The following is a 22,807-nucleotide window of genomic DNA, read 5'->3' as shown; positions in this document are numbered from 1 at the left end:
TTTTTGTTTTGTTTGCCAGGCCAAAAGCACAGCAAGGGAACAGTGAGCTTTGAGGAGTATTAAGTTGGATTGCATGGTAATTGTGTTTTTGTTTACTTAGCTGAGAGAAGTACATTAATTCTTGGAAGTGTTGCACTTGCAACATTTTAATTGGATTACTGGACAAAATTACATTTGTTTGTTACTTGTTAGTTTCTATCAACTTTAAAATTAGACTATTATTTGTTCATCTCCACATTTAAGCTTGCTCCTGTTTCTGGTCTATTGAACACAAGATGGTCAGTTTCATGCCTCTACAGCACCATCAAGTGGCTGTACACCTCAGGCTTGTCTCCTGGATCAAGCTATTCTCCCATATAATGCTATTAAGAATACAGATGAAGAAGTTGAAGGTTATAGCACAAGACGGTGTGGATATAAGGTCCTTTAGCCTACCACACTGACTATCAAACATTTGGACCGTTATTTTTTTAATCTCTTCCTCCAGATTCTACAATCAACCTATGCTCTTGGACATTTTTCAGTGACAATTCTCCTGTGAATCTGCACACCTTTTGGATGAGCAAGGAAACCAGAGGACTTGGAGAAAACTCAGGAGAACCTGCAAGCTTCACATGGACATCACTGGATTGAACCTGAGTCATGGAAATGTGGGATAGCTTCTTCACTAGCTGTGCCTCTGCTGTTTGGCTCATTGATTTAGAGGGAACATTATTTGGGAGAGTATTCCATGCATTGATCAGTCTTCATGAAAAGTTTCATATCAGTTGTAAAACTTACCTTTTTACTGGCTCAAACTATGTTCTTGCACTGTAAGTGCTCATTTAAATTACTCTCCAAGTTTACCATGCCCTATTGGCATCTTGCTCTTTTGCCATAAAAGTGAACTTTCTGCCACCATTTCTAAGTTCAGCAATCTTCTTTCTTTGTATTTTAAAGCTTTTGACGTTATGGGTCATCTGTTTCACTCCAAAGTATATTTTTTGTTGGAAGTAATATATCTGTTACCTTCTTGTAATGGAGAAGGTATGAGAATAATTTTTTCCTGCTTTGGTTCAAATGTGGAATATGAGTTTATCCATAGCAACATGGGTAATGTTAATCATCCACTTTTAAGAACGATTACCCTGATTACACAACAACTTTTTCTATTTTTGTAATGGTTTTAATATGGTACCAAGTTGCAGAAATACTGGGGACCCAACTAGTTAGGAAGTAAAGGTTTAATAAGTTTGAATTTAGGGAACTATTTGAAGTAGATAAAGCAACACTTAGCTGATTGCACCTTGTTCTTGTCCTCCCTCTACCTTTCTTTTCCATTTAAAATACCATGTTCACTGCACTAACTTGAATAGCCCCTTTCCATAGAACCACAGAACATCTGTGCAGAACTATTTTGCCTTGTCCCATTGCTTAGTTCCACTGACCTGCTCTCAGTCCATATCCCATCATTCCCCTCCCATCCACAAACCTGTCTAAATTTTGCTTAAATGTTAAAATTGAGCCCTCATTTACCATTTTGCACCACACTCGTTCCACTCTCCCACTACTCTGTGCATGAAGAAGTTCTTCTTAAGATTTCCCCTTAAACTTTTCCCTTTTCGCCCTTAACCCATGTCCTCTGGTTTGTATCTCACTTAACCTCAGTGGAAAAAGTTGATTTACATTTACTCTATTTGTACCCCTTAATTTTGTACACCTCTATCAAATCTCCCCTAATTCTTGTACACTCCAGGGATTAAACCCATTTAACTTTTCCCTGTAACTTAGTTCCTCAAGGGTGGCAATATCCTTGTAAATCTTGCACTCTTTCAATTTTCATGGTATCTTTCTGTAGTTAGGTGATCAAAACTTCATACAATACTCCAAATTTGGCCTCATCACTGTCTTTTACAACTTCACCATAACTTCCATACTCCTCAATATTTTGATTTATGAAGTCCAATGCGCCAAAAGCTCTCTTTACGACACCCTACCTGTAACGCCACTTTCAGGAAATAGTGTATCTGAATGCCCAGATTCCTCTCTCCATCCACATTCCTCCAGGCCCTACCATTTACCTTGGTTTGTTCTTCTAAAATGCAACACTTCACACTTGTTTGCATTAAATTCCATCTTTTGCAGCCCATTTTTTCAGCTGGTCCAGATCCTTCTGGAAGCTTTGAAAGCCTTCCTCACTTTCCACTACTTTTTCAATCTTTGTGTCATCTGCAAACTTGCTATCTAATTTACCACACTATCATACAGACCATTGCTATGGATGACAAACAACAATGGACCCATCACTGATCCCTGAGGCACACCACTTGTCAAAGGCCTCCAATCTGAGAGGTAATCATCCACTGTCACTCTCTGGCTTCTCCTGTAAAGCCAATGTCGAATCAACTTTTTTTTAACCTCACCATGAATACCAAGTGACTGAACCTTCCAGACTAACCTACCATCTGCGACCTTGTCAAAGGCATTACTATAGTGCATGTAGACAACATCCACAGCCTTTCCTTCATCAAATTTCCTGGTAACCTCCTCTAATAATTTTAATTGGTTAAACATGACCTCCCATGCACAAACACCTAGCCTGTGTTGTCACTGATGAGATCATTTCTATCCATTTCCTTTATCTTTCACCACACATTTACCTTTACCACACATCTGATGGTGTCTATAAGAAGTTTGTATGTTCTCCCCGTATCTGTGTGGGTTTCCTCCGGGTTTTCTGCTTTCCTCCCACCCTTAAAAACGTACGGGGGTTGTAGGTTAATTAGGTGCCATGAGCATGTTGACCGAAAGGGTGTGTTATTGTGCTGTAAATTTAAATATTAAAAATTTAACACCATTGTCACTTTCAAAATGCCAAGTTTATTCACCCACTATATACAGAACTTGTGCATTGTCCAGGTGCTCAACTGCACCCTTACCTCCACACTTTGATCTCTGAAGATCATTGTCGACAATCCATCATTGTTTTTAGTTGATGGATATTGAGCTAACACATTCAGGTGTAAAAGTGATTGAGCTATCCATCACCTCTCAAGATAGATCAATTAAGGTTTACCAGACCTTGATTTTTGCATCGGGTATCCAACCACAGTTTGTTTATTGTGTAATGAAGAAAAAGTGCTAAAATGCCTTAGTGGATGCTCTGGACAGTTTGAGAACGTTGCATATAGTGGAGTATCTAAAGGTTTACAGAACTGGAGGAAAAAGTAATCCCTAATTGCGTTTCCTCTTAGCTATTGTAAACCACTTCGCCTTACCCAATGCAATTTCAGTTTTGACATAGAGATTTGGGTTCTCTGAGACTATCTAATCCACTGTTTATGGTGCTTTGCGACCGATTGCCTGCTAAGTAAAACCTTTCAGTTTTTTTTTCTTCTCCCGTGCTTTTCCAAAATATGCAGTAAAACCCCTGGCACCTACTGGGATTGGTAGATGCTGGAGAAGCATTCTTACAATGCCTAACTAATACAACCACATTAAAGATAAACAGTTTAAAAGACAAAAGTGCTATAGTGTACTTATACTGAGCAAACTTCATTTGCATGAATACATAAACCTCAAAGCATTTTACATTATTTTCAGTCACATTCTTTGAAAATATTTAACTGTTGCTTCATCTGCAGGTTCCTTCCCCTTCATGGAGCCGCCCCAAAGACAAAAAAATAACATTATAGATAATTAACTACCTCCCCCAGTCTAAATAATATACTTAATAATAATATAGAGACTTGCTAAGTAGAGATAAGTAGACCTTTAAGAAAGTCACCCCATCGGTGAGAGGCATCAACCAGCTCTGAGCAAAGCACAATCATGGCACTCTGCCTGCTCATTATTTGCTCCCATCTTCACCAAAGGTTTATGTGTTTCTTCAGGGAACATTTACCTTTGGAATTTTAAACTTTTATTTCAATTTTAATTTATTTTTGTTTATTTTAATTAAAAAAATTTATTTTCCTCAATTTTTTGCCAGTTGCTTGAATTTTCCAGTCGTTTGAATTCCGGATTACAGGGTCTTTACTATGTGTATAAAAATGCATTGGATGTAAATGTAGATGACCTGATTCATACATTTGGAGATGATCTGAAAATCGGTGGAATTATAAACAGTGAAGATGTTTGTTAAAAAACAAAGTGATTTAGTTCAGCTAGAAAATCTAGGCAAAGCAATGGCAGATGGAATTTAATCTAGTCAACTGTAAGTTTGTGCATTATGGGAAGTCAAATCCTGGTAGGACATATAGAGTAAATAGTAGGGACTTTGGAAGCTCTGTGCTGAGGAGCCTTTGGGTGAAAGTCCAAGTCTTGTTGAATGTGGTGACACAAGTGTTTTGGATAGTGAAAAAGGCATTTGATATAATTGTCTTCATAGGCTGAGGCATGATGTCGTGTTGCAGTTGTACAAAACATGTTTTTCTTGTACTACTTTAATTATTTTGTCAGGTGGTTTATAGTAATGTTTGCACTGTGATGCTGCCACAAAACAATACATTTTGTGATAGGTTCATGACAATTAATTCTGATTCTTAAATCTGTTCTCCTGAATCCTGAAGCTATAACTCTCTAAACCTTTTTTATGCACGTACTTGCCTTAATGTCTTTTAAACATGATAATTGTATCCACCTATACGACTTCCACTGGCATCTTATTCCATAAACCCAGAGTTCTTTTTGTACAAAGCATGCCCTGGTGTCTCCTTTGAAATCTTTACTGTCTCCCTGTAAACCTATGCTCTGCAGTTTTGGACACCCCTACTTCAGTGGAAAAGGATCGAGATAATTTATATTATCTATGGGCTCTGTGATTTTTTTTAAAATATACCTTGCACCCTCAGCCTCCTTTCTCCAGAAGAAAAAGCCACTGAAATCACCAATACAGGTAACAATGCAGTTGACATGAATTGTAAATTTACAGATGACACAAACATTGATTGTGCAGTGGACAGAGAGAGAGAGAGAGAAAGAGAAAGGATATTCATGTTTACCACAGATCGAGACTGGGTGGAAAGATGGGCCAAGGAGTGGCAAATAGAACTTAACTGACAAATGTGAAGTGTTGGCAAACCTGGGTAGTTCAAATAGTATTGTCAAAGGACATAAATGATATATACATTCTTGAAATTCTTTTTCCGGTGGGTCAGGCAGAATTTCTACTTTTCAGTTGAAAACTGTAAACGGTACTCAAGAAAGATACACATGCAAAAGAGAAAAATGTAGAAAAAGAAAGAAACATAAACAATCTTGGTAATACAGAAAATACAAATATTCAGTAAGAAATAATGTGCAAAGTAGGAGACCTTAATTGTGTCTATGGGTCTGTTGTTTAGGAGTCTGGTGGGAGGGTAGTAACTGTTCCTAACCTTGTGGCTCCTGTACCCGATGGCAGTAGTGAGAACAAACCATGTCATGAATGTTGTGAATCTTTGATGATTGCTGCTGCTCCCCAACAGTAGTGTTCTATGTAGATTTTTACAATGGCGGGTAGAGTTTTGCCTGTTGTAGGCCTTTCTGCTCAGAGAGAGAGAGAGAGAGGGCTCACTATGTTGATCATCAAAATTTCTATGTGGGAAAGTCACTTACATTTATACTTCAGCAGCATTTATTATTATATTTATAATTACATTTGGCCCTCTATAGGATCCAAATATGGCTGCCATATCTTAATAAATATGTCATATTTGTTATTCAAGTTGTATATAATTTTTTTTCAGAGCTATGCAACTATTTATCTTTGCAGTCTATCGTGCTATATGTAGAGGGGAGTTGGATTTCCAGGTAATCGTAATACATTTCTTAGACACTGCTAAGGCTATTTTAACAAATGAACTTTGGAATTTAGTTAGTTTATTACTTATTTCAATAAAGTTGCCTAAAAGAAAAAGCTCTGGGTCACCCATGAAGACTACCCTGTTATTCCTGTTAATATTTCAGAAACGTCCTGCCAGAAAAGTCTTACCTTCACATACGATCATGTAGCATCTAAGAACGTTCCTATTTCTATCCTACACCTAAAACACATTTCTGATATTTCAGATTTTGATTTATGCAACATCTATGGTGTGAGGTATAATTGATGTAGGAAATTGTATTGCACTAATCTGTATCTTGCATTTATAATTGATGTCATGCTATCCAAATGCCAATCAGACCAACATCCTTCCTTAATTGTAACACCTAGATCCGACTCCCATCTCTCCCTCAATCTCTGTAAACCTGGTTTCACACTTTTATTCTGGGGAGCATAGTACATCTTAGTTATAAATTCAGGTGTATTCCCCAGCCAAATTGTTTGTTCTGTTTCACTAATTTCAAGTGGGGCCAGACTTGACTCCCATTTTTCTCTTATGAACGATCTTAGCTGGAGAACAAAAGAGTCTGTATTTATTTCTTAATTGTTCAAAAGGCATAAGAAATCTTTCCATATGACATTCATCAATATATCTTATTCCTTTATCATACCATGAATTCAGTATTTTGTTATCTAGATTCATAGGCAGCAAGACATTTCTACACAATTGTGTTCTTAATGATATACCAGCTTTTTTTTTCAATACACTCATTTATTTCTTTCCATATTCTAATCATATGTATTAATATAGGGTTATCCATCGTTTTTATTGTTAACTAAATGTTGCACTTATAAATCTTTTGAAATGAATCCCATTCAGATCCAAGAAGGGGAACTGTCTTCTTCAAAACAGAATGATAAAAATCTTGCCTATGCTTATAACTAAAATTTCTTAAAGTCTTGAACTCTAAGTTCTCCCAATGTTAGCTTTTCCAATGAAATTCTCAGTACTTTATTATTCCACAGGAATTGCCTTAAGTAATTATTCTATAATTCAAAGAAATTTGCTCAGAGATATTGAAGCACCTATACCTAGCAGAGTTGCAGCCGGTCAGCACACTTTTCACTACACATCTGTAGATGTTTACCAAAAATTGCAATGTCGAACTGAACCTCCTCAAATAGAAGCACTCACACACTTCCTTCTTAATACATTAGTATGTTGGCTCCTCCGAGTTAGTGACTCCCAGGAATTTAAATTTCTACCTCTGATCCCCAGTGATCACTGACTCATAGATCTCTGGTTTTCTAATCCTAAAATTTACAACCAGTCCCCTGGTTTTTGAGACATTAAGTGAGAGGTTGTCGTAAGTACAGGTACTTCCCGACTTGCGACCTATGCGATTTACGTCCATCCACACACATGACTGAAAATTTGTTAAAAAATATAAAGAATAAATATAAAGCTTACGAGGTTTATGTTATATATGACAAACTATATCAGGGATGCAGGGCATGTAAGAGCCAAAATGTGCATACTTATCTTGTTAGTTGGGGTCTATAGGCTGGCCATCTTGAGTCCTGTATGCTGACTTATCACCCTTTTGTATACAGAACACTACTGTGGTATTGTCAGCAAATTTGTAAATGATGTTGTCGTATCGAGCCTCACAGTCAAAGGTGTAAAGTGAGTAGAACAGGGGACTAAGTACGCAGTCCTATGATGCTCTGATAATAATGGAGATTATGGAGGAGATGTTCTTGCCATACACACTGATAGGGGTCTGGAGGTGAAGAAATCACCAGTCCAGGTCTTGGAGTATGCTGATCAGTTTTGAGGGAATGATCGTGTTGAATACTGAATTGTAGTTAATAAAAAGCATCTTGATGCACATATCCCAGGTGTTCCAGGGTTTTGTGTAGAGCCAGTGAGATGGCATCTGTCATTGACCTGTTGCTGTAGTAGGCAAATTTTGAATGGAGCCATGTCTCCACTCAGAGGAGCTAATATGCTTCAACACCAACCTCTCAAAATACTTCATCACTGGTTGTAAGTGCCACTGGTCAGTTGTCATTAAGGCAGGTTACCACATTCTTCTTGGGAACTGTTTTGATTGAGGCCTGTTTGAAACCAGTAGGTACCAAACGCTGCCAGAGTGAGATGAAGATAACCTTGAATATGTTGAGCAGTTGGTCAGCACAGGTTTTCAGTCCTTGATTGGGTACTTTGTCCATTCTATTTGCTTTCTTTGGATTCACTCTCCTAAAGGAAGCCTGCTCATCTTTGGTTACTGACAGAAGAGGATCATCAGGGGACTTGGGGGTTGTGCAGTTGTTCTTCCTTTTTTCAGTGGTCAAATTGGGTATAGAAGGCATCGAGTTCATCTGGGAGTGAAGCTTTGCTGTTTCCTATTGTACCAAATTTGGTTTTGTAGCAGGTAATGTTATTTTGGCCCTGTGACAGCTATCGGGTATCCTTTGTTGCTTCTATTCTGGTTAGGAATCTCTACTTCTTCTGGAAGATGGCTTTCCGTAGGTTGTACCTGCTCCTTGTGTTGTGTTCTGGATCTTTGGACTTAAAAGCCTGTGGTCTGGCTCTCAGCAGGTTCCGAATTTCATTGTTCTGGTGCATTTTGTTTCATTGCTTCTGGTTGTGGAAGACCCTAAATGATTTGGTAGGGACACACTCATCCACAGCTGTTTCAAAAAAGTCCATAACGGCCCTGGTGTAATTATTCAGATCCTCATCTGTGTTCTTGAATGCCACCAAATCCACTGACTCGAGGCAGTCTTGTAACTGTTCTTCAGCCTCTCACAACCACTCCGATCTCCGGAGACTTTTTTTGGGTGGATAAGGTAGTGAAGGAAGTGTTTGGCATGCTTGCCTTCATTGGTCAGAGTATTGAGTACATAATTTAGACTGCATGATTCTGCTGTACAATGCATTGGTGAGATCAAATTTAGAGCAGTTCTAGATGCTCTGCAAGAGAAAGGATATCAATAATTTGGAAGGGTGCAAAGAAGATTCACCAGAATATTTCCAGAGATCGAGGGCTCGAGTTATAGGGAAAGGTTGGTTACCCTGGGTCTTTATTCCCTAGAGCAGGGATGGGCAACCTATGGTCCATGGGCAAAATTATCTGGCGTAAAACCAATGCAAAAGTCTTTCCCTGTGCCACCGCCCATCAATGCACGCACACACCGCAGCCAAGCAATGGGGCTGCTACTATTTGGCAGAGGGACGAGCAGTAGAATAGAGGGTTGCCATGATTTCAGCAGGCAGTCGGCATGACTTCGGCAGGCGGCATCCTGGGCTGTCCGAGCCTGGCTCCAGTGGCACTGGAGAAAATTGCCTGATGCATGCACTATGCCAGGGATTTTGCACTTCATTCAGTACGAGGGGGAACATCTTGAGATGGAGAAAGTGTGATGAGGAGCAGAAAAAGCCAAGTTGCAAGTAGATGGAGGGGGAAATTAAAATGAAACAGCCCTGGTACACCCTGGCTTAATCCTTACCTCATGGGATCAATTGCTGAGGTAAAGCAAATTTTAAAATGCATTTTATGCAGAAGAAATACAGCAGTATTTTTTTTAAGCCTTCTATTGTTACAGAGGGTAAATGGTGTGTCACCATCTTGAATTTAAAGATGGTGTCCCCAGGTTATGTCATTAACCAAGAGAATACAGCAAGAAATAATAGAAATTACTGTTTTTTAAATTACTGGTAGCATCAGTGTAGGCAGCCATTCAATCACTAACACACCATCCGTCCCACGCCCTAGAGTACAAAAGAATGAGGGGTGAGATGCTTAAAAAATCATGAGGGACATGGATAAAGTGAATGATCAGTCTTTTTCCCAAGGTACACAATAGAGGGTACAGGTTTAAAATAAGAGAAAGCAGAGATTTGTTGGATATGAGGGTAGTCTGCATTTGAAATGAGATGTCGGAGGAAGCTTTAAAGGACACAATAAGATCATTCAAAAGATGTACAAACAGATTTCTGGTTTTGAAGGACATGGAATTATCTGGACCAAGTGAGGCAAATGGGATGGGCCAGATGCCATTTTGGACAGCATGATCGATTTGGGTGCAAAGGTCTGTTCTGTGATTCTAAGATGTTTTGCCAATAGAACAGAATATTTGTGCAGAAATTTGAGCTTTGAACTTCAGTGTTTATTAAATTGTATATCTTCATAATTCAAATATTTGCTATTCCACTAGTTTCTATGATATATAAAAGATCAAGTAAGACTCTATTAAATACATTTATCTTGATGAAGTTACCATGAAGTCTTTTATTTTGATGGATCATTGGACCAACGATTTGCAGATCCTTTTTTGGTATTCAGCTTGGATGGAATTGAAAATATGCATTGCAGTTGAAATATCCTGTCTGCTATGTAGACTCGGGCAGTTGCTGGCTTGAAAGATTAAATATTCATGATGTTAGGTTGTCGTAAAGCTTACAAACAGTTTATTTGATTGAACAGGCTGACAAATGGGAGGTAAATTGATTTTAAATGGAAATATCACTTTATTTTAAAAGCAAGCATGGAGAATTTCATTCCTGAAGAGAATCCTGAATGTGTATGTATTATAGATTTCTTTTAGCTAAGGCCTGTTGAATATCTGCCTGACTCTTACTCCTTTCTGTCAATAGAGGATTGGCAGTTGACTGCAAAAGCTGATTTCATTTGATCTTCAGTCTTTCTTTATCCTTTAGAAGTTTGCATTACTTGTTAATTGCTGATATGATGGATTCCTCACACTTGACATTCTGTTGTTGATTTACTTTATTTTAACTGCTGACATCCTAATTGTTAGTCAGCGTATAAACAAAATAATCAAAAAATTTGCTGTTTGTTAGATTGTACTGGTTCAGAAAAATATTGACAACTTCATCATGTGATCTTGGGATATAAGCACTTGAAGTTTTGCTTTCAAGATGTGTAATAGTTAAAGAAAGCTTTCAAGATTGGGTCCATTTTAAATATCTCATGTATATTTTATTGATACTTGAGTTATTGGATATATTTAATACGATAAATATATTCAAAAAAATAAAGATAAGAGCAAAGTACAGTAATTCCTCCCATGGTAGATTAATGACTGCAAATTCTCAAGCTTTTGCCATTATTTTACGTAAAAATCTTGGGCTTAGAATTTTTAGAAATATCACAATTTTTTATTTGAAAGTCAACTCTGAGATCTTTTATAAAATAATGAAAGTTTTGTATAGATGAATCCTCATATGAGATGACCCTCTTGTACTGTTTTCTGCAAATACTGATGAACTGAGTGAACTAATAATGAGTTGATATTATATGACCCTTGGCAAGAGACATTGAAATCAACAAACTCAAAGAAAGTTTTTCATGAAGAACTAGTGGTCTTTGGCAAGGATTTAGTACTTCCTGGTGTTAATATCATTCTGGTATCTTCGGAGTAAGTAGGCTTTCCATTCCAGAACATGTGATATGTTCTTCAGAAAATGTGGCCTCCCTTTAATTCATCCCTGAACTGTATCTCCTCTATATTCTGCACATCTGCCCTTGCTCCTTAGCTCACCAGATGCGGCAAGGATAGTGTTCTCCTCATCCTTGCCTGCCACTTTACCAGCATCCAGATGCAGCATTTCATTCTTCACAATTTCCACCACCCGCAACATGATCCCACCACCAGATACCCTTCCCCCCTCCGATTTCCATTGGGATCCCTCTCTCCATGACTCCTTCCATTCAGCTCTTCCTACCAATTGTGTTCCCCCCCCCGCCCACACCCAGTATTTATCCCTGCACTTGTACTTGCACATCCTCCCTCACCACCTTTCAAACTTCGCCAGTGAATATCTAGGTCCATTTGCAGCCTCCTCCACATCAGGGAGACTGGACACAGGTTACTTCTTTGAGTACCTTCTCTCTGCCCACTGCAACAGCAATGACTGCCCAGTGACCAACCTATTCCATTCCGCATCCCATTGCCACACTGACATATCCGTCCATGGCCTCATATACCGTCACATTGAAGTCATATGTAAATTGGAGGAATAACATCTTGTATTCCATCTTGTTAGTCTCCATTCAACCAGATGGCATCAGTATCGATTTTTCCAAATTCCAGTAACTCCCTTTAGTTTTCTTGCTTTCCCTCATTTCTCTGACTCCTTCCCCTCATCCCTCTGACTCCTTTCTTTCTCTCTTCCCTCCCTTCCACCAGCTACCTACCCCTTTCCCTTCCTTTCTCCTATCAGACAACACCTTTCTCAGCCCTCTGCCTCTTGTCCCGATTACCTCTCAACTCCTTTTCTCCTCTTCCCTTCTCACCTGCATCTTCCTCCCTTCCCTGCTGTCCTCATCCTCCTTATTAAGGCATTTGCCTGATTTAAAAAAATTTTTCTTTTTAAAATATTTTTATTTTTAAATCTTCTAATATTAACAAATAACTGGTCATATCATACATATCACAAATTAATATAAATGTAAATTGAAAAACCTATCCATATTTGTTTATTTAACAATATTTCTTAAAAATATTAAAAACATTCCTGTCAATTTAGTCACTTGAAAATTATATTCTGTTTGCAAGGACATGTGTCACAACCTAGGGAGGAGCAGGCTATTATTGGAATCCATTCTGGGTTTGCACATGAACTATATACATGTCAAGTCCAGCTGTTATTTATTATTGCACAGCCTTCTTCCTGGTACTCCATGTCTGGTTTTGTGGTTCTGAAGTTGCTTCTTAGTTTAATATACTCACAATTGGGCAATTGGTGAGTGTGTGAGGTAGTGTAATTCAGCTGTTTTGGAAGGGTTTTGTGTGGTTATGCTCCTTGGTCTTAATTTTTAATTAAAATTCTCCTCTATTTTGAGTGGTCATGTTTAGAGGTTCCCAAGAGACTGTGGGAATGTTGAATTTCTTCAAGAAAGCATTGAATACATCCTTCTCCTGCCTGATAATATCCTCCCACACTAGGTTAATGATAGCAAATGCTTTTACGTTTGTTGTCATTGAACCTCTAGATCTTGGATAAGTGATGCAGTATTAGATTTGTCACTTTTTTTTTACTTGAAAGTCAGCTCTCAAATTGTCTATAGTAAAATAATAAAAGTTTTTATTTCTAGACAAACCATAAATTTCTGTCTTGCTGTTTTGATCTCTAAATACCAATGAATTGAGTGTACTAATGATGAGTAGCTGTGTATCACTTGACAAGAGAAGTCATCAGTGTTACAGGTAATAGGTTTAGTGGGAAAGATGACCTTTTCTCTTCCTGTGGCAAATTTGCTATAGGATCCTGAACATTTGGGGGAAAAAAAAATCTTGTTAGCAGGGTGTAAAGTGTCTGATTCTGCTTTGTAATCATTAATTGCACTTTGTTGCACATTTTACCATGCTCTTGTTGTGTCCAACAAGAATAAGGAAATTCTCTGAGTGCACTTGATAATTCATTTAAAGTTTGCAATATTATAAGAAATTAAGAAATGTATTTGCTTTAGTGGCAATTATGTTAGTTACAGAATGTAAATTTTAATTGTAAAATTTCAAAATGTCATAATTCAAAGCTTGTGTATTAAAATGAAGCAGTAAGTTGCTCATTTACATTTGCTAATTAGTAAACTTTCAGTTGGCTACTTTATTTTCTTGGGATGTCTTTCTCAAGTCAAGTTTATTTTCATGTGATTGTATAAGTACAACCTGACAAAACACCGTTCTCTGTTCTTTGGTGCAAAACATGCAGCTACACTACCAGACATAAAACACATACAAACAATACATATCAAGGACAAATATTTTACCTATACAAATAATAAGTAAATAAACAAATAAATAAATGCATATTGTTTTGTACAATGAGAGTCTCAGTTAGTTAGTGTGAGCAGTTCCTTTTGGTTGTTCAGCATTCTCACTGCCCATGGGAAGAAGCTGTTCCTCAGCCTGGTGGTGCTGGCTCTGATACTCCTGTATCTCTTCCCCGATGGGAGCAGCTGAAAGATGCTGTGTGCAGGGTGGAAGGGGTCCTCAATGATTTTTCGTGCCCTCTTCAGTTAATGATCCTGGTAGATCATGTTGATGGGGGAAGGGATACTCCAGTGATCCTCTCTGCCACTCTTACGGTCCTGTGGATTGACCTCCAAACCATTTCTGGGCACTGTGATGCAGCCAGCCAGGATGTTCTCTATAGAGCTCCTATAGAAGGTTGACATAATGGTGGTCGATAGGCTTGTCTGCTTCATTCTTCTCAAGACGTTCAGGCGATGTTGAGTGTCCATGATAGGTCATTGGTTAAGTGAACTCTAAGGAACATGGTGCCCTCCACTTTCTCTACTACAGAGTTGTTGATAAGTAGTGGAGGGTGATCATTCCTAGTCCTCCTGAAGTCCATGATCATCTCCTTTGCCTTGTCCACAGTGAGTCTCTGGTTGTTACTCTCGCACCATTTCACGAGATTTTCCACCTCTTCTCTGTAATGCGACTCATCATTCTTGCTGACGAGGCCAACTACTGTTATGTGATCTGCAAATTTGATGCCACTGTTGGAGCTAGATCAACATTCTGCATCCGACCTGGACATTCTGTTAGGAAGTCCAAGATCCAGTTACAGAGAGGGGTGTGTAGTCCCAGTGAGGGCATCTTCTCCACCAGCCTCTGGATAATGATCATATTAAACGTCAAGCTGAAGTCAATGAACAGCAGCCTGGTGTGTGATGCGTTGTTCTCCAGGTGGTCCAGGATGGAGTGATGCGACAAGGTATAATATCGTCTGTGAAACGGTTTCTTCTTTTGGTGAATTGAAATGGGTCAAGTGACTCTGGGAGGTGTGCTTTGATGTGTTCCTTTACCAGACGCTCAAATCATTTCATAATGGTGGCGGTCAATACCACAAGGCGGTAGTCATTGAGTTATGTTATTGTTGCGCTCTTGGGTACTGGGATGATGGTGGCTGTCTTGAACCCTGTGATGTTCTGCTTCAATGAGGTGTTGAAGATGTCCATGAAGACCTTTGTCAATTGGTCTACTCAGTCCTTTAGTACCCGACCAGGTATGTTGTCTGGTCCCGCGGTCTGTGTGGGTTCACCTTGGATAGGGTTCTCCTCACCTCCGCCGTAGCTATGCAGGGGATCCATTCATCGGGGGACACAGAGCTTTCTTTGGCATCATCCTGTTCTTCTCGTCAAACCGTTCATAGAAGATATTGGAAAGGGGGCATTGTTGTCTTTGTCTTATGAGGTTGACTTGTGATCTGTTATAGTCTTGATAACTCTTGCCACATGTACCTAGAATCGCTAGTGTTACACAGCTGTCTGTGGATTTTCTGTGCATACCCTCGCTTTACCTTCTGGATTGCACAGGAGAGCTCAGCTCTGACTGATCTTAGTTCCATCTTACACCCTGTCCTGAAGGCAGCATCATGAGCTCTAAGAAGGGCCCAGACCTCTGCATCCAACCATGATTTATGGTTAGTCCTGGTTGTGAAGCATTTGATCTCAGTGACATCGTTAGTCACTGAGCTCATGTTGACATGATCATTATAGGTGGCAGGTTCCTTGAAACAGCTCCAGTCCGTGATCTCAAAGCAGTCGTACAGCACTGCAATGCACCTCCCCCCCCCAACCCTCACACATGTCCTGATCTCCCTGCGAATTGATCTAGTTTTCTTTGCCAGCATCTGTAAGTTGGGGTTAGTAGGACAGATATGTAATCTAAGTAACCAAGGTGGTGGCGAGGTGCAGCCTTTTGTGCACCAGGGACATTGGTGTATACCCAATCCAGGGTGTTCTCTCCTCAGGTGACGAAGTTCACATGCTGTTGAAACCATGGTAAGACCATTTTCAGGTTGGCATAATGGAAGTTACCAGCAACAATCATGGCACCATCAGGGTGGGAAGTCTGGGCTTCACATATAGCACCATAAAGCTCCATCATGGCTTCACCCTCATGAAGGCAGAAGGTAGAATGTGGCAATCAGTGTGGCTGAGAATTTTGTGGGCATGTAGAAGGGTCTGCATTTCACCAGGAGGTACACTATCTCTGCTGATCAAAAGTTCTTCACAACAGAGACATTGTGCAGCAATTGTTGTTGATGTAAATGCAGTCCCTCTTCTTCATTCTTGCCAGAAGCTGCATAGTCTCTATCTGGCCTGAAGGAAATAAAGTAATCCAGCTGGATCCGTGAGTCTGGAATAATGTCCTGGAGCCATATTTCTGTAATCACCAGAGCATTTAACAGCCCTGTAGTCCTCTTTGGTTCAGATGCAGCCACAGGTCATCTTCTCCAGTGATCTTACATTTGAGAATAAGATTGTTGGGAGTGCAGGTCTGAAGGGGTTAACCCCAATGCCGGCCCGTTTTCATACTTTTACCTTCTCCGGCAGTGCTTCCGATGGCCTCCCATGCGTTACCTGCAATCTGCTGTGCAATTTGCAGCAGTCTGTGTTCCCTGCTTCACATTCTGTCCCTGCACATAATCTTACTGATGTGATCCGCTAATTAGAAAGTCCTGTTAATGTTTTGTATTTTGATGAGTATTTCCTGATCATAAGCCCCTTTCACACTGCCAACCCTCCTAGGAAGTGGGAAAACTTACTGGGCATTTTGCACCTCTGGAACCTTTCCTCCTGCACCATGATTTACCAGTAAGTCGGCAACCAAGATTTTTAAGTGAGGGGGTGGGTTTCTGCCTCCAGTGGTGATGTCGTGAGTGACATATGATGTATGACGGCGTCACAGTCCAGCTGACTGCTCAGTTACATTTCACAGCTGTCAGAGCGCGACCGACAACCCTGCCGACTGATACATGGAACTGTGATTTGAATCATGATACCTGAGATTAGGGCGGGGCATCAAGTCGCATTAGAAATGAGTTGCAGGTACCTGTGCCTACTACTGTCTCAACTAGGGTGATTACGTCTCCTGAAAAGTTCAGAATTAAATTCAACCGCCTAATAATTCTCAGTGACCAGAGGAGAATAACTTGTTCATCATCTTCACTGTGCCTTCATCCTGTTTTGCACCACGAGAGTCCCAGATCTAGGGTATACCACTTTGCAGTGGCAGGAATTCTAGTGCTCACTGGTGTGATGGGTCCAGGGTGATGGGAGAGGGCAGGGGAATGCGATGGGCTAGATGGCTGGTAGGGACACAATGGGCCAAACAGCCTCCTTCCCTGTTGTAACCTGGAATCTGCTTGTAATCCCCAACCCTGAGGACTTTAAGAATGCCACGCCCTCTTTCACCCAATTGATTATAATCTGGGTGTTTCGATCCAAAGTCATTAAGCAAATACTTGAATTTAGAAACGTTTGAAGTTAGGTAACTTGTCACCACTTACCTCGGTTCTCAGCCCCTCTCTTTGCTCCACAATGCCAATAAAAGGGATGTCCAGGAAGGACAATAAGAAATCCATCTGAGCAAGTTTTGTGGACTCTGGGAATGCCTGAATGCCTGAATGACTGCTACTGCCTGGACCATGATCGACTGGCAGATGGTTTGTAGCAGCAATTGGGGGTCAGGCTGCCACGCCTGGCTGGTGACCATCTCCAGACTTGGGTAGTAAGGCAAAAGATCCACCTAGAGAGCTGAGTCAGTGACATTGATCAATGCCTGCTGGAGTCCAGTTCTTTTTTAATTTTTTTTTTTATTTTTCACACTATGAACCATACTGACCAAAATACACACAAACATTTCCCTCTTGAATATACACAGTGTCATTTTCTCCCCTTTTCACCCCTCCCTTCCCTCCCTCCTTCACCCTCCTCCCCACTCACTCAATGTTAAACCTATATGATACATTAAACTCATTAAACAATGTCATCACACAATGAAAATAAACAAGAAATTTGTGTCATCTACTTTTACATACTGGGTCAGTTCATTTCGTCTTCTTCTCCTTCTGTCATTTTAGGTGGTGGAGGTCCGCGGTAGAACTTCTCTGTTGTGTTCCATGTACAGTTCCCAAATTTGTTCGAATACTGTGATGTTATTTCTTAAATTATATGTTATTTTTTCCAATGGAATACATTTATTCATTTCTATGTACCATTGCTGTATTCTCAGGCTATCTTCTAATTTCCAGGTTGATATAATACATTTTTTTTGCTACAGCTAAGGGTATCATAATAAATCTTTTTTTGTGCTCCATCCAAATCGAGTCCAAGTTCTTTACTTCTTATATTACTTAGAAGAAAGATCTCTGGATTTTTTTGGTATGTTGCTTTTTGTGATTTTATTTAATACCTGATTTAGATCTTCCCAAAACTTTTCCACTTTCTCACATGCCCAAATTGCATGTACTGTTGTTCCCGTTTCCTCCTTACAGCGAAAACATCTATCTGATACTGTTGGGTCCCATTTAGTTAACTTTTGGGGCATGGTGTATAGCCTGTGTAACCAATTATATTGTATCATGTGTAACCTTGTGTTTATTGTATTTCTCATAGTTCCGGAGCATAGCTTTTCCCATGCTTCATTCTTTATCTTTATGTTTAGATCTTGTTCCCATTTTTGTTTGGGTTTACTTGTTTCCTCATTCTCTTTTTCTTGCAGTTTGATGTACATGGTTGTTATAAATCTTTTAATTATCATTGTGTTTGTAATCACATATTCAAAATTGCTTCCTTCTGGTAACCTCAGCCTGCTTCCTAATTTGTCCTTCAAGTTGGTTTTCAGTTGGTGGTATGCAAACATTGTACCGTGAGTTATATCATATTTGGACTTTATTTGTTCAAAAGATAATAATTTATTTCCCGAAAAACAATTTTCTATTCTTTTGATCCCTTTTCTCTCCCATTCTTTAAAGGAAAGGTTATCTATTGTGAAAGGGATTAGTTGATTTTGCATCAATATTAATTTTGGTAGTTGATAATTTGTTTTATTCCTTTCTACGTGAATCTTCTTCCAAATGTTGAGCAGATGGTGCAGTACTGGTGAATTCCAATGTTGCACCAGCTTTTAATCCCACTTATATAGTATATGTTTAGGTACTTTCTCCCCTATTTTATCTAGCTCTAATCTGGTCCAATCTAGTTTTCCCCTTGTTTGATAAAAATCTGATAGGTATCTTAATTGTGCTGCTCTATAATAATTCTTAAAGTTTGGTAGCTGTAAGTCCCCTTGTTTGTACCATTCTGTTAATTTATCTAGTGCTATCCTTGGTTTCTCCCCTTTCTATAAGAATTTCCTAATTATTTTCTTTTCCTCTTTGAAGAATTTCTCTGTTAGGTGAATTGGTAACGATTGGAATAGGTATTGTATCCTTGGGAAGATATTCATTTTAATGCAATTTGCCCTTCCTATCAGTGTTAGTGGTAAATCTTTCCAATATTCTAAGTTGTCTTGTAATTGGAGTCCAGTTCTTGATGGAATGGGCAGCATGGTTCCCAGGCACACGGCATATCTGAGCTTGCTGAGGATGTGGCAAGGAATGGGGTGAGGGTGACACAGGCTCAGAAAGACCCCGAGGAGAGCCCAAAGTCTGACCCTCATCTCAATGTCCGGTGGAGAGGATCCGAGATTTTCAAGAGACAAGAAAGATAATAATTTTTTTTTTAATGGCATAAGGTCGTCATAAGCAAGTTAATGTGTAATTATTTTCCTAAATAGGTGTGCGTGTGCAGGAGTTAAATTACTCTGATAAACAGATTTGTTTCTACATAATTTCTCCATTCTATTTGTTCTTCACTTTGCTGTGCAATTTACTCTGATCCGCTCCTCTCCTTACCTTCTGGCTCCGTGTTACTGCAGAGTTACTGATACTAAACGTTTTAACTGACAAAAGACAGAGGGGTGGGCGTAGATACGATTATCCGCAATTTGGGTCAATTTTAACCCACTTTTTATCTGCAGTCTTGTAGCTAGAAAAACCACAGTGCAACTGCAGGAAAACTGTTCAGACATTTACAGTCGGAAGGGCTGTCAGAGCGCGGCTGCTGGGGCTGTCAGAGCACGGCCGGCCACATTGTGAAATATAACTGTCTGACTGACGCAAGCACGCAAGCACTAAGATCACTAATGGTACCCGGCAAGTCAAGTAAACCATTTACACTGCCAGAAGGCGATTAGTGAGTTAACTCGGCCGGGCTCCGATACTTACCCCCACGAAAGGTCAGAGCCTGGTTGTATTTAACCGACCCTGCTAGGTTGGGACGTTTTACACCATGTGATTACCGGGAATGGACTTGCTAAATTAGCCAGTCAACCCACATGGAATCGACCGCGTGAAAGGGGCTATAGATACAATGTAGTGGGTTGGGGATTTCACTGTTGTGAGGAGCCCAAGTGGCTGTTGCAATCTCATGCTACGCCCCATATTTCAAGATGTAAAGCATCTTAAAACATTAATGTCTGATTAATCAAGTGTTTCCCTTGGAGGAATTTTTATTTTGTTTCGACTAAAAGTGTGCTAAAGGTTGGAAGTATGTAAACAATAAATAATGTTTAGGCAAGTTCTAAATTTATTAAGTGATTGAGCTTGTGTAGCAAAGGTGGGCTTATGAAGTTACGTAACAAATAAAGGGCAAACGGGCAGAACTCATTTTAAACAGTGTTACAATATACTCACTAATAACTTACAAAAATAGAAGGAAAATTGCTGAAAGATGCATGTTTTATATTGTAGTAAAGATAATGCTAAGTTCCTGCAACCATAATTATTCAAAAACATCACATCTGTTTCTTAAATGGAAATCAAATCGCATTTACCCAAGTCATTGATGGAAAAAATTATTCATTAGGTTAGCAAAATATGATATTGTTGAAAGCAGAGATGGTCTTTTCCTAAAAATAATATTACATTTTTGCATATGCAACTAGAAAATGCCTTTTTGATTTTCGCAGTGTAGAATTGGGGTGTTCTGTGTATTGCATGATTGTGGAATGAGGTTAAGCATTCTTCTTTCTGCATGTGTGAAAGTCTAATAATGGCTCTAGCTGGGTGTTCCTTGTCCAAATTTCCTCTGTTAATTGCATATTCTGTCTTTTGATCACTTATCCTCCCAACATTTATTTAATGACCAATGTAAGTGGCTGAAATGGAAGCTTCTTCACTGGCAAATAGTCAAGTATCAGGTGGATCACAGGGATTGTTCGCTCTCTGACACATATCAGCATTTAGTCTGTAATAATTTAATGTTACTCCCTGAATTATTATTTTCAGTTGCCTTCATTAAAAGTTGCTGAGTTGGCAGCAAAAATTTTACTTTTCTTACTTGAAATTACCTGTTTTAAACAGCTCTATCTCTCATGGACATTAAAGAATGCCATGGCATTATCTCAAAGCAGAATTATTTCTTATGACACCGTGGCAGTCATCAGCTTTTAAAAAATTAATATGCTGAGATAAATTATTTGGCAGGATACCTAATTGCTGTTTGAGAGTACCTACTGTCTTGTTGGCTACCATATTTCCTTTCAAAAGTTACTTTTGCTTTCTTTAGAGACATCCATGTTATCTTTGAGGGTAGGGAGAGAAGACATTCTTTTGGAAGAGGCACTTGGAAGCTGAGGATTGTATTTTAACTTTGTTCGCAATCCTGACGTGTTTAGCATTGGATACCCTCTATGAAGTTCTCTTAACTTAGGGTGGAAAGAAAATTCTGGCATTTCATATTCAGTTACTGTGCAATATAAACCCTTGTCCTTTATTGTGACCTTTATGTAATGGTGGGAGTGCAGTTTGCATCTATTAATGATCAAGATAGCATTCACCCAGTCACTGTGAAGTCTCAAGAACATGCAGTCCACGCATTATTTCTTACTGCCGCCAAAAAGCCAAGTAATGTATTACCTGGTATTTTCAGTAAAATGCCAAAGTTCTTGTTAAATGTAATGATATCTGTACTGCAACAAAATTTATATTGCGATTTTACAATCGTCCTTTATAATAGTTTGTCTTTTATTCGAATCTGGCTTTCTTCAGCAGACCAGAACCTAATAGTCTATTCAAGCTTTAAAAAAAATTACTTGGATTAACCTGTGTTTTGTAGTTGAAAGATGCATACAAGATTTTGCTAGTTAAACATGATAGAGTGCCTATATAAATTAATAATAACCAGAGCCTTTGGTTAGAAAATCTGATAAAAACTAACATTTTAAGTATAAATTATTAGCGCCCTAAAAGTGGAATAATATTTGCTGACTTTTTTTCTCATTCTCTCTTTAACTGGCAATAATGTGCTGTGTTATCACTATATATAGTTGTTAAAGTCATTTTTCTACTTTTGAATATCTATGCTTGTGTCACATTGTATTTAATAGTTACTTGGTTTTAAATATGTTCCATGAGATACTTTAAATATGTTATTGCTGGTTTGTGTGTGTGTGTGTAGATTTTCTGGCATATTTTGCTAGAAACTTAAAAAATATATAGTGCACATTTTTCTCTGTTGAAAACAATTTTATTTTAAAAAACCTTGACATTTTAACTGGTGACATTTGTGGAAAAATAGTCACAGAAAGTAGGAAACTGAATGTCTAGGTTCTGTTGTGTATTGTATTCTGTTGATGTTTTCATTTAAAACATCAGTACAAAATTTACTGATTACATTTGTAACACAATTGGATTCGGATATCAATTTTTATTAATTTTTAAAGCCTGCTTTTTTACAGAAGTAAATTGAGGTTTTGTTTTGCTTGACATGACCTTTTGCTGATTTGGAGTAATATTGCTCTGAGAACTAATTATAAAAGAATAGAAGGCTGGTTGCAATTGAAAGATTAACTGAAAATTCTTAACAAATAGACCTGCTCAGTTTTGGAATCAAATTGGGTTGGAAGAAATTGGCAATAGTTTAATTCCTTTGCAAGGGATGTATCTGTTTGATAATAATTTTAATTCTTTTTATCTCTCGCTCTCACCCTCTGCTACCTCCACTAACTTTTTCTTATTTCTTTTATTCTGTTTATAATTCCTCCATTTGCTTGCCCTCTTCAATTTTTATAGTCTTTGCTCCTTACTCTGTTTACTCATTCTCTTGTTCACTGCATATGCAGTTCACCTAGCTTTACTTATCTCCTGTGAAA

The 22,807-nt window shown here is 38.8% G+C and overlaps 1 protein-coding gene across 7 annotated transcripts in view; it reads left to right on the top strand.

The window, feature by feature from the left end:
* Positions 1 to 22,807, top strand: part of LOC138751570 (sodium bicarbonate cotransporter 3-like) — a 277,417-nt gene that overhangs the window by 44,732 nt on the left and 209,878 nt on the right. The window contains exon 1 of one of the 7 annotated variants that reach the window (XM_069914012.1): positions 21,513 to 21,560. The exons of the other annotated variants lie outside the window; for them this stretch is intronic. Coding sequence (XP_069770113.1) covers positions 21,519 to 21,560 — 42 coding nt within the window. The 5' untranslated portion in view covers positions 21,513 to 21,518. Of the gene's footprint in view, positions 1 to 21,512; positions 21,561 to 22,807 lie in introns of those variants that run through there. 7 annotated transcript variants of the gene reach the window in all.

This window comes from Narcine bancroftii, chromosome 1 (assembly GCF_036971445.1).
Source record: "Narcine bancroftii isolate sNarBan1 chromosome 1, sNarBan1.hap1, whole genome shotgun sequence".
Lineage (NCBI taxonomy): Eukaryota > Metazoa > Chordata > Chondrichthyes > Torpediniformes > Narcinidae > Narcine > Narcine bancroftii.
Note: the sequence above shows the minus strand (reverse complement) of the source record. Positions and strands in the feature narration are given on the sequence as shown.